This window comes from Chroicocephalus ridibundus, chromosome 1, assembly GCF_963924245.1.
Source record: "Chroicocephalus ridibundus chromosome 1, bChrRid1.1, whole genome shotgun sequence".
Lineage (NCBI taxonomy): Eukaryota > Metazoa > Chordata > Aves > Charadriiformes > Laridae > Chroicocephalus > Chroicocephalus ridibundus.
The window spans coordinates 150,717,590-150,734,412 of NC_086284.1; the positions used below are offsets into that span (position 1 = coordinate 150,717,590).

Below are 16,823 nucleotides of genomic sequence, written 5' to 3' on the forward strand. Positions count from 1 at the left end.
ATTTTAATGAGTCATCCTAGTTTTGATAGGTGGAGTAATTAGAGGACGGCATCTTGCAGGAAGCCCTCACCTCCAATTTCTATACTTCTGTTCTGGAAGACAAGAAAATAAATTGTCTAGGAAGTACCTTTTTATGTTCATAAAGAAGTACATTCATGTTAGCCATGCTTAGGTGGAAGGCTCTGGCCACAAGAGCAAGATTAGTACTTCAAAGAATGAAGAGCATACCTTTCTTTCTGTTCCACGGTGTCGTAGGGGAAAGGAGCTTGGGTTAAATCTTTCAAAGCTGTCTAGGAAATTTTTTCCCCAAGACCCATCCCCTCCCTCTTGCCTTCTTTACGCCTCTCCCTTTGCCCAGCTACTGGAAGAACCAGATTCTGTGGCAATACGGTCTCACTCTGGTTTTACCCTTTTGCAGATGAATACTGCAATTCCCAGAGAACTTACCGTTTCAAAAGGAATTATTTCAGATTCAGCCTATTGAGGAGTATTTAGTGTAAGTCCTGAAGTGGAGATTTTTCTGGGTTGCTGACTTTCAGGATAGGCCAAGAGTTTCATAAAGTCTTTTCCTTTGCTGATGAATCTTTGTTCAATACAGAAAAGACTTGTTTCATAAGTAAATTTATAAAGCACTTGAGTTCTTGAACCAAAGGACGGGGATCCCTTTGTTCGCATATCTGAAATTGTTCCACTTGCTGAAGCAGTACTTCTAAAGATGCTTTCCATTGATAAGCTTCGTTGTTACTGCATTACAGGGAACTGATCTCTTATAGAACGCAACTGCTGGCCCTGATGCATGATATCATTGCAGTTACCACGGATGAAGAATTTTGTAACTGCTCCTGGTTAGGTTTTGGGTTCTTTTCTTTCAAGGGAAAGTGGGTTTTCTTGAAAGTATGACAAGAAATTTTAATGCCTACTTGCAAGATCTGAACAAACAAATGGGTCTTTGACGCGCAGTGCTGTTTTTAAGTTAACAATTCAATTAAAATTTTATTACAAGGTATAAAAGCATCACCTAGAGGTGGGTAAAAACCAGGGATCCTTACCCAAATGAATCAGGTAAACAACTATTAAGTAATGAGGCATCCAGGGTGGAGAGCAGAGCTCCCTGAATTTCCCCCAATGGAACAGATTTTTTTCATTCAGTAATATGGGTTCAACGAAAATTAACACTTCAAGAAAGACTGTGTTGCTGACTATTTTTCTTCCCCTCCCCCCCAAAAGTATGGAAATTATTAATTTTGATAAGGTTGAAAAATTTTGTTTTAGTAGAATTGACATATTTTACTGCACTTTGACTTTGGGTATAATTAAATATTTATAAAATAATTAAGCATAATGTCAACATCAAAACATTTTGACTATGTTGTGCCACTGTATATGTAATTTATTCCTTTGTAGAATATTTTTATACAAAGCAATAGAGGAAATCAATTTTTTCATTTCATTTGCAATTCAGGAGATTTTTTTTTTTGTCTAATTTTATATCAAGGTGATTTATTTCAATTTTTTTTTTCTGTAAGTCTGTATGAAAACATTTAATTGATTCAAAAAAGAAAATGTTAATTTCTTGCCAGAAAGGCTCTTTTATTAGAGCCTTTAAATTCTTATCCTGGCTGGACCAAAAATTGGAACTCTCCAAACTCTCCGCAGACTGCAGCTGTCACATTCCAACCCTTTTTGTTCAAGATTTTTGAACACTTCTGAAGTTGTATGGCAAAGTTCTCTACTTAGCTTTGCAGAGAAAAAAAAATAAAAAAATACGGTGTAACATGTCTTTACTTACGTTGTCAGACCTGCTTTTCCCGTAGATGGAATTGACCACACCGTTGTCCTGAGCGAAAGTCACTCTTACAATTTCCACAGGATTCAGCAACAGTCTGTATTCAGATTAAGGTGCTGTAATGGGATAAGCCCCTAAATAGAGGATGTCTTCTGCAAAACTTGAAAAGCTTTAAAGAAAATACAGTGAAAAACATTTAGCGTTTCCTCAGTTCCTCTAGTTAGCTTTGTTAGATACTAACAAGGAAAGTAGTATCTAAATAACATATTATTGGGCTCTCACATCTTATTTCTAAAAATAATTGGAATCTTACTGGGTATCTCTTTCCCAGTGTTTCCCGCTTGAATGAGATTAATTATTCTAAGTTGTCACAATTCGTGCAACTCACAGCTTGTAAATAATGGAGATATTCCTGTATCTTAATTTGTGTTATAACACTTCAGACTGAAAACTTAGAATATTCCTCTACTCATCCCAGCTAGGCTTTTGTCCTGCTGACTCATAAATCAAAGTTGGCTTGGGATCAGATTTCTGGAGCTGGGTGTAGACTGTAGCAAAGCCAAAGAGGCATTTAGGCTTGGTTTTATTTTTTTTTTCCTAGTTTGATAGGAAAAGTTATATATAAAATTCTCTTATTCCACCTGTAGTTTTTCCAAACTCTTCCATTGTGCTTCTTACGGTGTTCTTTGGTGCTTGTGATGAAAAGCGTAAGATCAGCAAAATAATAATTTTTAAATGTATAAAACCTAATGGTTACCGGTTAGCTATTGAACCTTCTAAAGTTGACAGCGCTTCAGAGAATAAAATTGTGACCCCTGTTAAGTCAAATGACACAAATTAAGCTTTCATTACTCGCCCTTGTTATTTTTTTCCAGCTCTGTTTAAAGAGCTTGTAAAACATTCGGTATCTGGGCAATTTATGGAACTGGGGGTAACGAAAACCAACTGGAACTTTTTTTCCCCTAAAAAGCTAAACTAATTTCCCTATATTGGAAGACCAAAATTCTTTCCCTTTTGCTGAAAGGAGATGATGGTGTTTATGCAATTGTTTTGTAAGATTTAAGAAGGCTTAGTGTGCGCCTCTCGGGCTACGGGTGCTTTTGTCTTGTCCCATGATTCTTGTTTCACTAAAACCCGAGCCAAGACTATTTCTGGTTCTCCCATCTCTAAGCAATGAGACCATGTTTTCCATGAAGCAATTCAGGAGGCAGTGAAGTAGATCCTCCAGTGTGCATTTTGAAGTGATGAAGCACAGAGGGTGTTGACAAAATTTAAACACTTTCATATCCTCTTTCATGTCACTAGTTTAGAATTTTATTTGGGTTTTTATTGGCAAAGTTGATCAGATATCAGTCACAGTCAAAGCTGCATTAATCATTTTTAACGCATCTATGGAGGATGGTGTGAATATGATAAAATAAGACTTTTTTTAAAAATCTGACGAGTGCAAACAGATGACGGGTGACAGTGATATTTTCAGTACAAGCTGGGAAACTGCTTTCTTTTGGATCTCTTACCTCTCCTAACATTTTAACGAAAGAAGATGCAAGACAAAACCTGTCCTCCTATGCCAATCATTTCAGAATACATTTCTCTAAAAATATTAATATAAATACGTAAGAAAGAAAAGGGGGGAAAAAAAAAGGTCAGAGGAAGGAAACTGCCCCAGATACAGTTTTCCTATTTGTATTTAGAGAACTGGGGGTTTTTTGTGGGTTTGGGTGTTGTGGTTTTTTTTTTCCAGTTTGGAGCCTTGTGTGATTCTAAATACCAAAGATGATAAAGCTAAAGGATATTTCTTGCAGTCCAGATGGTGGTGTCCACTGGTGCCTACTTAGCTAATAAGGATTAGAGGCAGACTGAGACTTTAATTTGGGTATGATTAAACATTACATAGATGCCCACTAACTTGATGAAATGATGGAAGGTGATAAAATCCATTTTTAAGATATGAATTACATTTTTCTATAATCAAAGTCTGAGTTGCAGGATAGCTGTAAAAATGTGGGAATCGTACAGAATAGACTAACTTCTGGCTTGCGACTGTTTTGCTTTGTCTTCTGTGTTTTCCCAATACTAAAATATGATGGTGTTATTCACTAAACAAACTGAATGCCTGCCTTTGCAACTTTGGGCTTTGTTGTGAATCCCTTGAGAGCTCCAAGGGTGCCGTCATAGTAGCAGATACCTTGTGTACGCTTGTATATGTCAAAGACTGGCTCACAGCCCTTTCCACATCTTTTTTGATAGCTAGTATTGCCAGCAGTTTGTTGTTGTCAGTTATCCACCAGAAGCAGGCCAGGAAAGCATTTCTGTTTGTGTCTTAATCCCTGCTTCACTTACTTGTCTGGCTGTGTTGGTGGGGCCAGGTGTTTTCTCTTGGTGTTGTATAATATTCCTCTGTCTTGTACTACCTGAGCATTTTTTGATGCAAAATCGATAGGACTGCAAAATGCCAGTGAAAGTTTACCAGGCACTCTGTTTCAACAATGTATGGTATAGCAGGCTTGAGGAACTGACTCTGCCTAGGCTTAATCTTCTAATTTGTTCTAAATTTACCATGAAATGCATAACCGATTCACCTCTAACCAATAAGAAAAGGCTCTTTAAAATATACACAGCTAAAGGAAACTTCTGATTCTCTGTGGTGATTCATGCTACAAAGTATTTCCATTGTTGGAATAAAAATGGCAATCAGGAGCTTGTTGTAGAAAGTTAATTCCCAGTGAGTAATTATCTATGTGACAAACCAACCTTGTAATTGGCACTTCTGTTGGCAATCTCCATAGAAAAGTAAAGGATTGACAGAACCCAAAGGCAGCGTCTTTTGGGGGAAAGTGAATTGTTAGCATATTGCATGCTGATTCAAGGATGAGAAAGTGCTGGACTCTTCAAACACAATAGTGCTCAGGGCGTCTTACTCCAGCAAAACCAAACTGGCCCAGTAAGTTCCTGACGTTCATGGTTGAGAGTAAAATTCCTGAAAGTATCAACCCCAAACCCAGTCAGTGTAGGGTGCTGGAGTCTGCAGGCAGCTTCTGGAAGGTGTTAGCGGCGTAAGGGGTGAAAGCATCTAAAGGGAGTTTTGCTGCCTGAAACACATGGTTGATGTTTTAACACCTACGGCTGTTCTCCCAAGGCTTCCTGCCGGTAGTGCAGTTGTGTAAGTAGAAGTAAATGTAGTCCAGATTTATCCCCTTTTCCATGGAAAACTAACTTCCACCTAAAAAGGAAAAAGAAGAAATTTTTTTTGGCTGAAAATAGGAGATGGTTACATTAATCTTTGCTGTATCCACTGATGAAAATGCATATTGACAGTAGGATAACAGTCTGGATATCTCTAGGACAGCTGCCACCCCTGTCTCTCTGTAGAGAAAGGCACCCCTGAGAAACCTTATTGCGCTTCACTGAAAGGAAAAGAAAGCCTTGCTCCTTCCTCCTGCTTTGCATAGCGCAGTAAACGAGAGAGAGAGAGAACGTGTGCGCTATGGGAGATGGAGTCTTACTGTACCCAATCTAATTTTGGCCCTGCCTACGCTGTTACTCACTTATAATACAGGATTTTCCGAAGGTTTGGGTCGTTGTCCTGGCCTTGCTGTTTAAACACTGGCAATTACTAAAAGAAGTAGAGAGGAGAAAGAGCGATGATCCTTGATCCAGGCCATGGAGGAGACCAGTGGTGAAGTGGGGGCAGAACCCGAATCTGGGTTCTGGGCAACCCTACTTGCTGGGCTGCCCTCCCACGCTGATAAAACCAACCATTCCCACTTTCAGCGCTTCACTATGGTGCCTCTGCTAGTCTTAAGACAGTTTCAAAGGTCCATTTTACTCTGTTTTCTTAGAAGCTGCTAAATTCTTCTTTTTAATTTTTTTTTTTAAATCGCTCAGTGCTATTTTTAAGTACATATTTTTCCGTTCAGGTTCCATTATAAATGCCGTTCCATTAGGAAGCTCCCGCTGCTCATATAGTTAGCCTTGCTGATGTAAATAACCTCGCAGACAGTGTGAACTCTGCTTTGACAAGCTGTAGCGCCGAGCCCCACGCGCGCTTTCTCTTCCATCAGAGACGCGCGCTCTCGCCGTGACTTCTACTGGCCACTGGGGGATGCGAAATGAAAAACTACCTGATTGTGAATTATGACGGTAAAAGTTTATAAGCTCCTAAAATGAAGCTATAGCACCTAGGAGCTCAGTCAACTGACAATGTTAAATGATACGTTTTAAAGCTCGCTCCGAGCTAATGCTACAAAAGGAACGGCGTGCGCAGGGGTGAGGTGGTGCTGCTCTGTGACAGGCAGGAAGGTAACGTGGCACGGAGCGAACTGCGGAGGAGTTAGGGGAAAACGGCTGCACTTGATGGCAGCTTGTTCTCTGTTAGTCCCAGGAGAGCTAAAGGTAACTGCTTTGGGAAGAAACGTGTTTACAACTCTTAAGATGCGGAGGAAAGGGAAAAATGTAAATATATGGGGAGGCGGGGTGTGTGTGTGTGTAATCCTTTGGCTGCCAGTTCTCCTAGGCTGTGGGACTGCTTTTTCCTCTCTAATGAGAAAATTTTGAGAAGCTAAGTATAGCATTGGATGGCGAAAGATGGCATTAGTGGCCAAAAGATCGGTTAAGGCTGTCAGGTTTGTAGAGCGCAGCTACGGCAAAGGTGGCTGTGTTTCCTCCTCTCTCTTGTAGCTAGTTCAAGTGGTGAATAGTTTCTCCATTTAGATCGGTAGGATTTCATAGCAGACTTTGAAGGAGCAAAGTCAGGCAACTTTGGGCACATTGATGCCGGTGTTTTAGCTCGGATCAGGAGTGTGCTTTTGATCTGAATGTCCTGATCCCCTCTGCTTATTTGTGTGTTGTTTTGCATCACAGAGTGTTCTTGGAGCACAAAAAAACCTGCATTCCTCTTGTATGGAACTAAACAAAAAAAAAAAAAGCTCGTGCCTGATGTGTTCCAGCTGTTGGTGGGAACTGGTCTGATGTGAAGCCCCTGCCCTGAGCTGTTTAGAGTGTGGACATCATGTTCTCAGCACCAGCTGTTTCATGCTCTGTGTTTGCTGCTATTGCACTTCACTACTTGCCAATGAAGACAGTCTCTCTCTCTTCTTCAAAGGCATTAAACATCCTGTATTCCCAAATAACGTAAAAGGTTGTTACAGCACTGTAGAACTCTCTCTGATATTCTCTATCTACTACAATTTCTTTTTCACCTTGATTTTATGCTTTTGCTGTAGTTGATTCTGGGACTCCAGGTACTGACTGTCTTCAAATGCAGACTGACTGGGGCTGGCTTTCTTTTTAAGCATCTTGATTTCCATAGTTATTTACCACCTGTGCTCGTTTGCAGACTGGTTGCAATGGACAACATCGAAAGCGATGCGGTTGCAAACTACAGCACGCAAGATTGCAGGCAGGGAAGACTCTGGGTGTGTGTAGGTGTCACCATCCTCGCTGAATGGAGTTTAAGTTGCCAAAATGTCACAGACACTATGGCCAAAGGCCTTAGTAGAGAAAGGTCTCATTCATGCAAATACATGCCGTGTGCACGACAAGGACACGTCGCAGACTCATGGCTAAAGGCAGCTATAAAGAAACATAAAGTGAAATGTCAGGTAGCATCTCAGTAATGGAGCACCATTCAAGGCACTGAACAAATGCTTTTTATGCTTTTCTTATAGGTTTGGGGTTTTTTTTTATCTGAAGAAGGGCCTTTTAAAAGCATGAGAGATGTGAATGAGGATTTCTACAGACCACCTTAATTCTAGCTCTTCCTAAAATTTTTGTGTTTGACATTCATTTAGCCATGTGCACAGGATAATATAGAAGGGAAGATGGCCCAATCATTACTCTGCACAGTAGTAGCTGTGCAGAGTTAGGTTTTCCAGTACGCTTCAGACTTGTTAGGAAAGTTCTTTAGTTTCTCTAGATCTCTATTGCCTGTCTAGAAAGCAGGAGCAAAATACCCCGTAGACTCAAAAAAACCCATAGATGTTGTGAGAATGAAGTCTGTATAAATACCTATGGGGAGCGGGGGGAATTCAAAGCACCTGCTGTGATTGTGTCTTACAAAGCTATCTTTGTGTCTTTCATATGAGCCACGTCTCATCCTGCAAGGTAAACTAATTCTGCTTCAAATGTCTGCTTTGCCAGGCAACTGGTTTCCACACTTGCTGCATGAAGGTAAATTGGAGAGATTCTTCTTCTTCTTGGCTTCCTTAATGGTGGTGAACGCCCTGGGGTTCTGGACCATTGCACACAGGTACATGTGAGAAAATGAAAGCTTGATGTTTCATTTGTACAGGTAGAAATCCTTGAAAAACCTGTGAACTAGTGTGTAATAAAGAATTGGTAGTGATAGATCATATGTTGTCGTCCAGGATTCAGACTTTAGCATTTTTCATCTGTCTTGAGCAGAGAGATTTCACAATAAAAAATTACGTGGTAAAGTAAAAAACAAACAAATAAACAAAACGAACCCTGATGTAATTAGCCTTGAATGTTTAAGGGGTCTTATTAATATGAAGATGCCTCAAAGAAAGAACACTATCCTAGTCTTTAGAGAAAGACGTTAACTATGTTGGTATGGAGTTTAGATCACAACACCAAGATATCTTGTTCATGGAACTGACCTCCACTGCACTTGGCTTTGTACCAATATATAAAAAACATTACTCAATGAGCTTACATCTTTAATATAGGATACTAATGCTGTATGTAGTGGTTTCAACAGAATAACCCTGAAATATTTTCTGATACTCTACTGGGCAGTGAGATAAAAGCAACTTTCTGCTGGAGACAATGGAAGCGATTTTATGCCACCTATAGAGCGGCCTAGGTTTAATGCCTGTATATTGTCTGTAAAATGCAAGGAACTCACAACTGCAGTCCCCTTTTACCTGCAGGGTGGTTTAAAAGTTGGCCTGCCTCCTGCATTCTGGAACACTTAATCGCAGTTAACTTTCTGTTGGCAGTGTGTTAAGTAATACTCGTAGTCAAGAACAGGGAGGAAAGCAACCTGTGTCACCACAAGTGGGAAGGGTCACATGCAAGTGGCATTCTCTCTTAGGCATTGGGCTGCAGTTCCATGGAAATCCTTCGGAAACCTTGCTGAAGCACTGATTCAATAATGACTATAATAGAAAACTTCCAAGAGCAGTGTACTTCTAGAACTCTTGACAAAAACACTGCTCTTTCTATTACGTATAGCACTAACTTTGCAGCACCAAAGATTACCATAGTGTCTCATCAATTATTTCAATATAAGCTGAGACACAAGTGTCCATTTATTCCAGTGGCTGGTTCTCGATTCTCTTCTTTTAAATGTGACCTGAGTCATGATTAGAAATGTTTCTCCTGCGTGTACTTTGTCTTCTTTTTATAAAATGGGATTTTATTCTTCTGAGAAGTGAAATTTTCATTTCTGATATGTACTGCTGAAAATTAAAAGTTTTGGTTGTCAAAAAATAGCCCTAAAATTGGGTTGAACTCGACAAATAATTTGTGGCAAAATTAACATATTTTTATAAGGAAATTTGCTGATGTCCAGTCTTCCAAAAAAAAAAATATTTCAAATTGGTATCTTACTTCAGAATCAAGGTACCTCGTTTTTCAATAAGACAACCAAAACCCACATGAAATATGTTTTTTGAGGTCAAATGTAATCGTTTCATTTTGTGCTGAAGAAGAATTCTCCCACAGGGAAGAAAAAAAGCGTGAGGACTCTTCAGATAAACACTGATTTAGGGGTGGGGGGAAATCAGGCTTTAAAGCTCTGAATTAGAAAAAGTATACTAACATTTCTCTGAGGAGAAAAGCGTGTTTCTTTTTAAAACTGGTTAAAATGCCACAGTGCAGCTATTATTAACACCTGCATCCTGGTTGGCACTGCTCATCCTGAAGTTCTGAAAGGTTCTAGGAAAGCGCATATCACTAGCTTGGTTGTTTTTTGGTTGCTTAGTAGTCCAGGACTCAGAAGGCACTATAACTTGCAAAAATATTACCTAATAAACAATAGGTGAAGCTAATCCAAGAAAGGATGATTATTTTAGTATTTTCTTCCCCTATTCTCCCTCCCAGATACAACAATCTGAATCAGGAATACACCAAAGAATTCGGAGGATGTCTTCCTGAAGGAAAACTTCTGAAGCATGAAAAAGCCATCACGCATTATGGTGGTGTCCTGGAACGTTCTCCCGTTTTATCTCCTATGGAGAAAACCTGATAAAACTTCACCCTTGTTTGACTAAATTTTGATTGTGTTACTAACCAGCTTTCTCATGACAAATTACCTAGGATACCTAAGTGGAACTGCCAGTGTATTTATGAATTCTCTTAGTAATAATAATGTTATTTATAAGTTTATAAAATAGCAGTCGTCATAGGATTTGGCCTTGGAGGTTCCTGCACATGGAGGACAAAGAGTTCACTGCTTGACGTGGTTGATGACGAAAGGCTTTTAATCTCTATAGGGAAATAGATAGGTATCCGCATGTATTAGTACTCAGTAATGGTTCAAAATTAATAAACACATGTATATATTTGTTTAGCAAATTACTTTGTGACAGTATCATTTACCAATGGAGTCCGGTATTGGCTGGTTGATACTTGCAAAGGTGGGAGACTTGTGTGCCATTCTTGGCTCTGCTACTTATCTGCTACCCAGCCTTCAGCAAGCTGCTGCTTTACCTTAGTTTCCCTGTCAGTAAAACGGACGCAGCCGTACTAACCTTCTGTCATGGTTTTGGCTGGGATGCAGCTGACTTCCTTGCTGGCAGCTGGTATAGTGCTGTGTTTTCCATTTGGGCTGGGGAATACTGTTGATAGTGCACTAATGTTTTTGGTTGTTGCTAAGCAGTCAAGGCCTTTCCTGCTCCTCATACCACCCCGCCAGTGAGTAGGCTGGGAGTGCGCAAAATGTTGGGAGGAGACAGCTGAGCCCAACCGACCAGAGGGATATTCCATGCCATATGATGTCACATTCAGTATGTAAAGTTGGGGGAAGGAGAAGGAAGGAGGGGACGTTCGGAGTTATGGCGTTTGTCTTCCCAAGTAACTGTTATGCGAGATGGAGCCCTGCTTTCCTGGAGATGGCAGAAGACTTGCCTGCTGATGGGAAGCAGTGAATGAATTCCTTGTTTTGGTTTGCTTGCATGCACGGCTTTTGCTTTACCTATTCAACTGTCTTTATCTCAACCCGTGAGTTTTCTCACTTTTACTCTTCTAATTCTCTCCCCCATCCCGGCTGGGGGGAGTGAATGAGCGGCTGCGGGGTGCTTAGTTGCTGGCTGGGGTTAAACCATGACACCTTCTTTGCAAATTGCTTTGAGATCTACCAAAAATATTCTAGAACCTATATACCAGTAATAAGTCCATGAAGTATGTTATGAAACATTGACACTAAGGCATGTAGCCTTTTATTTGGCAGAAGCACTGTGAGATTTGTCATTCCTAAAGAAAGATAGACAGAAAATTGCTAGTAGGAGAACTGGAGACTAGAATTTATTTACATCAAAATTACTAATTGTAGCCCAGTTGAAGGGTTTGAAGGGAATAAGGAGAAGATTGGGGAAGGGTAGATGCTGTTGGGAATGGGGGGAAATTATTATTAAAATGCATTCCACTTTAAAAATCTAAACAATGTTAAATACTCCCCAAATTGGATGACTTGGGCATTGTAAGCAATGCTAATTTAGCACTTAACATTTTAATTTTTTTTAAAGCCGCATTACTAAAAAGAATGAGGATAGAAGTGGGTTCTTTATGTGATAAGGAAAAATATTGAACACAAAAACAAAAGGAGCACTCTGATATCAAGGTGTTTGTATTGGAAGTGGTAGACAAGCCAGAATGCTTGCTAGATATGAGGAATGCTCTACTGCAGGAGAAACTATATTTGAGGAATATAATGCACTGAAATGACACGGTGGGTAATTTGTGAGCTGAAACTATGAAAGGGTTGTTAAAGGAAATAATCTCTCCATTGTTAACCATTTTTAATGCTGTAGCTTTGGGTTTGACGTTGCAGAAGGGAGAGCGAAGCGTAATAAAGACATCTAAGAAGCATGAAGGCAGGCAGGCAGGAGCAGTTAGTTTGATCTCACTAGTATTTAAGTTTTGTGATTTTTTTTTTTAATTAAAAGAGAATATTTAAAGTCATGAGATAAAAGGAAAATTGAATAAAATGCAACATATCAAAGGCAGATTTGCCAGATTACCTTAATGTTGGTGTGTAATGAGAATTCATTTTCTAAACAAAACATAGTAGAGATGATCTGCCTTGATTTCAGTAAAGCATTTGACATATGTCCCATGGGAAATAACTTATGAAGATCAGGGTCAGCAGAAGAGCTACGTGGTCGCTGGGGGACCTGTTAAAGCCCATATGGCAACAGATATTGTAGAAAGGGGAGGTACCCATCTGGAAGTGAGTTTTTTGTGGAACTTGTTTAATATCTTCCTTCGCGGTGAAAGAGAATGTGATTCTAGGATGCACTGGTGAAGATGGGAGAAGTATAACTTCATACAAGTTGACCTGAAATGGTCTTCCATGTCAAAGATGTGCTTTCTGACTGGTGTGGGACGTCGTGCCTTGATGGCGGAGCTGAGTGCACAATTCCCTGTTTGCCACGTAAGAAGTGTTGTGGGGGGGAAAAAGGCTGCCTGCTTGCCTTGCCCTGGCTCTTGGCCTGCCAGCCAGAGACAGCCTCTTTTTCCTAAAGTGACTGCATAAGCTGGGCTGGTGCTGGGGCTATGAGAGGGAGAGGCAGCAAAAGGCTGAAGGACCTAGTCTCCAAGGGCACCGGAGAGTGAGAGGCAGGCTGATTTCCACATATTTTGAGTAAATCTGTCCATCCCACCTGACAGTTACTTGCTTGTAAGGTATTATTTTCTCAGTGGTATTTCTATTGCAATAAAGCCAGCTTTAAGCCATGGAAGCTCCTAGTTTCTTTCCATAAAGAAAAGGTGAGAAATTCCTGAATGCTTGACTTTTGTTTTGGCACAGAAAAGCTGCAAAGATGCTGGCTGGAGTCTGCTGACAAGAGGTATGTGGTCACTGTCAATGCATTTGAGAGTTATACACAAAAGGAAAAGAACTACGTCATAAAAGGGTAAAATCTAAGATCTGAGGCAGTGAGTATAATTGGGCCAGAGATGCTTTTAACACCTAATGGTAATTTTATAATTATTTTTTTAAACTGCAAAAATAACAACAGTTTGGAACCATTTACATCAAGAACAGGCGAAGAAGAAACCTAACTTTCTTTTAAGATAAAATGTTTCCTCTGGTGCATGCTTAGGCTGAATGATTTCAAAATTCCTAAGACCCTTGACCCTTTTTTTTTTTTTCTTTTTTTTTCCCCCTCAGAAATCAGAACGTGAGAATTGATGACAGCAGAGAATGGAATGCAGCTATTGCAGTTTAATTGCCTGATGAAGATTATTCTGCAAGAAAAAAGAAGATTAGTTAACTCCCTGGACAGGACCTCTCTGTCATGCAATCATGCAAGAAAGGCTTTCAGTAATGGAGAAGGAAGCAGTTGGGCAGCCGTCATAAAGAGGTACTCTGGAAGATATGGGATAGAATGGGCTTTGGGATGAGTAGCTGAGTACTGAAAACTCTTTACCTTCTTCACGTGGACTAGAGGAGGGCTTTTTCTGTCAGATTTACTTAAGAACTTGGCCTTTTGGCTGGATGGCAAAAAGAAAAGGTGTACTGATTTTGCTGGATTTTGACTTATTTCAGCTGGTGGTGCAGAGGAAACTATATGCAAAAGTCTATCAATCATGCTTACTGTTATGACAGAACAATTTAGCAGTTATACCCAACAGACGGGGATGCTTCTTGAACTGCAGCATCTGGGACTCCACACAAAGCTGATGGAATCCTTTGTACTTTCAGAGCACTGCCTAAATTTTGTAAATCTTGTCCCAGCACACAGTGAAATCAGTATAAAGGACTCTATAGGTTTGGTCTTGACTTTGTAGGAAGCGGCTTCTCACATCTGATTTAATACCTTAGAAAAAAGGAGGGGACAGGAAAAATAAAGAAATGTGTATGAAATAATGCAATAAGCAGCTGGAAAATGTTAAAATAGCCGCCTTTTGTTCAGCATTTTGTTGATCTACGGCAGTTTTCATGGGAGAAAACAAAACATTCAGCTTTGCTTGCCCGTGTTTGAGGTCACCTGTTGATGTTGCTTTGCACAAGGTAAATCTAAGATATGCATGTTTTAATGCTCACAATAAAGGATTATAGCTTTGAAATTTATTGTGGAAAAAGCTGCCTCCTAAGTGAGGTTAGGAGTGACCAAAAACATCCCAGTTCAGTTTTGTAGTTTGAGTACTGCCTAAATTTTCTAAATCTTGTCCCAACATACAGTGAAATTAGGATAGAGGACTGTGGATTCAGTTTTGACTTTGAAAGAAGCTGTTTTAGTACTTTTTGCCAGCTCTGGTTACAACTATTTGAGTAGGTGCTGCGCTCAGCGCAGGTTATTACTAACCTTTAATAGCCATATGAATTGCTGATTACTGCTGGTACAGTTTGGGGGTTTATTTAAGGGCTAACTGTGTGTTTTATACTGTATTCATGTATGCACAAACAAAGAAATATAAGTTCTGTCCCAGACAGTTCATTGAGCACCTTACTTAAGTCTAAATGCATGGGACACCATTTTGAGGGAGGGAGGGTGAAGAAAGCTCGCTGGAGAGGATTAAGATCTCCATCTGTTAAGTTTGCACTGATGATAAAACACATGCTCCCAGTTGGAACAAGATGCATTAAAAGAGCAATTTCACTTCTACTGCCTAGCAACAATGTCATTGAGCACCTGCAATAGTTTAAACATTAAGCATAATTGGCTTTGCTTGACATAAATCTGTAGTTTTGTAAATAAGAGCAGTTGAGTTTCCATGTAATACCAATTAGCTATAAGGGATGCTTTGTTTGCTGAAGCCTGCAGCTTTGCAGAGGAAGGAGGGAGTTGTTAAGACTCAGCGATAGTAGTCAGAAGGTAGAACCCAAATCAGACATTACATAGCTTTGAGTGTCCTTGTGCAAGTTATTTAATCTCTTTCAGTCAGGTTCCCTAGGTACGAAAGCAAGAATAACGTTCAGAAGTCTTTTTGGTAACGAACCCTGAGTGTGTTTGATTAAAATATCTTGAAGATAATTTTACAGCATTAATCTGAGCTGTCTGGGTCTGTGCTGGATTTCTTCTACCTTCGTTTAATTGGAGCTACTATTGCATCTCGAAAGTTCGTGTAAATTTTCTAGACTCCCTTGCTTTCTGCCAGTGAGGAAGAAAGAGGTGCGTGACCCACTTGATATGAAATCCACTCTTGTTCAGCTTCTGTGGGAACTCTGAGTTGGAAAGATGGGGCAGGAGAGCACCGTCCTTGTGGCCCTCGAGTGGAGCTGCAGAGCAGAACTAAAGCTTTTAGGCTTCAGCTTGGTGTCTGTTTGCCACAACAAGTATGAGATTTGCCTTGGCAAAGGCAAACACAGCTGCCTTCCAGAAGATGTTTTGAAAGTCTGTTTTTATTTAATCTTTAAAAAATATCAAAAATTCACAGATCTCCTCATTGTATCTCTGTTCTGAAGAGAATAAAAATTACCTTTTCCTTTCTATCTACCTGGTCTGTAGGAAGTCTCACCATAAAACTAATATTCTGTTGGTGTAGTACTTAAAATTATTCTAGTTTCGGTCTCTCTCTGCAACCGTAAATATAGATTTGCTTGATTCAGAGAAGAGGGTTGACATCTGAACCTCGTGCAGCCTACCCGTACTGGTGCTGACTCTTTAAAGTCAGTTAATCAGTTCTAATACTCAACGGTAGTAAGACTGAAAGGAACTGCTCTGATAATGATTTTTTCAGTGTTCTGAAGGTAATTCATCTCTGCAGAGTACTTAATAATGCACCCTAAGACCACCAAATCGTAGATACAGCCTATACATTCGTTTAGGGGATACATACACTCAACAATAAAATTAACGGAGGCTTTTTTAAAAATACTGTATGACCAGCATCTTTTCCTGCTCTGGGTTTTTTTGTTTGTTTCTTTGGGGTTGTTTTTTTTTTTTTTTTGAGGGGGAGGGATTTTTTTGGTTTTGTTTTGGGGTTAGGTGGGTTTTTCTTGTTGGTTTGGGTTTGGTTTTTTTTTTTTTTTTTACAGATTAAATAAAAAATGTGGAGTAGGTATATCTACAGTTTGGCTGGGGGGTAGTCCACCACCTTTCCAAACACCAGGATTTTGTGTAGAGCCAAAATATGCTTCATTTTGTGTAGATTTTGTGTAGAGCCAAAACATGCTTCAAATATGCTTTGAGGCTTCGTTCCTGTTAATATGGGAAACTCCTGTTCAGGTGTTTGCTCTATCACATCTGGAACAGCTTAGTTTAGAACAGAGGTCTTGAAACTGAATCTTGTATACCCAGCAGAGCGTGCTGACTGGATGGAGACTGAATGTGCATATTTTCTGGATACTTCTTTTATTATTTAAATATATAGAAATATATTCTTTTTCCTTTCAGATCAGAAGGCATGTTTTGAAATCTGAAACACTTAGCAAACAAACCAAAAAAACCCAGCCACTGGGGGGTGGGGGGTAGGGTGGGCAAAACACCCCAAAAATAAAAAATCTTAAAGCAGTTGCCGTTTGTCCTACCTGCTTTGTAGCCTGGTAAAAAGCATCTTTTGAAACCAGATCCTGAACGCTTTCATTGTCATGTCATGTGAACTTCAGAAGCAAGATCTCTGATGAGGTTGGGGATAGTAGTTACAGCAGCACTTAGTAAAAAGGTACAGCAAGTTATCGCAGCTTTGTTTTTCGGATGGTCAATGAATACAGTATGAAGATACTGTCTATTTAGCTGGCAGAAAGAGGCAATCTTTGATACCAAGCGAAATAATAAATTCAAAACAAATGTTGAATAGTAAACCAAAGGTTGCGAGAGAATGCCGCTTGAAAGCGAATCCAGCTTTACATGCAATTCTGAATTTCTTTACCTTGGCTCATAGAGTCTTCCTATTATCTCGAAATTGA

At 39.7% G+C, this 16,823-nt stretch overlaps 1 protein-coding gene across 1 annotated transcript in view; it reads left to right on the top strand.

Annotated features, from left to right (window-relative positions):
- The window catches only part of SLC15A5 (solute carrier family 15 member 5), a 34,765-nt gene extending 24,766 nt beyond the window's left edge, over positions 1-9,999 (top strand). The window contains exons 8-9 of the mRNA XM_063323230.1: positions 7,928-8,036; positions 9,854-9,999. Coding sequence (XP_063179300.1) covers positions 7,928-8,036; positions 9,854-9,998 — 254 coding nt within the window. The 3' untranslated portion in view covers position 9,999. The remainder of the gene's footprint in view (positions 1-7,927; positions 8,037-9,853) is intronic.
- Positions 10,000-16,823: the final 6,824 nt, after the last annotated feature.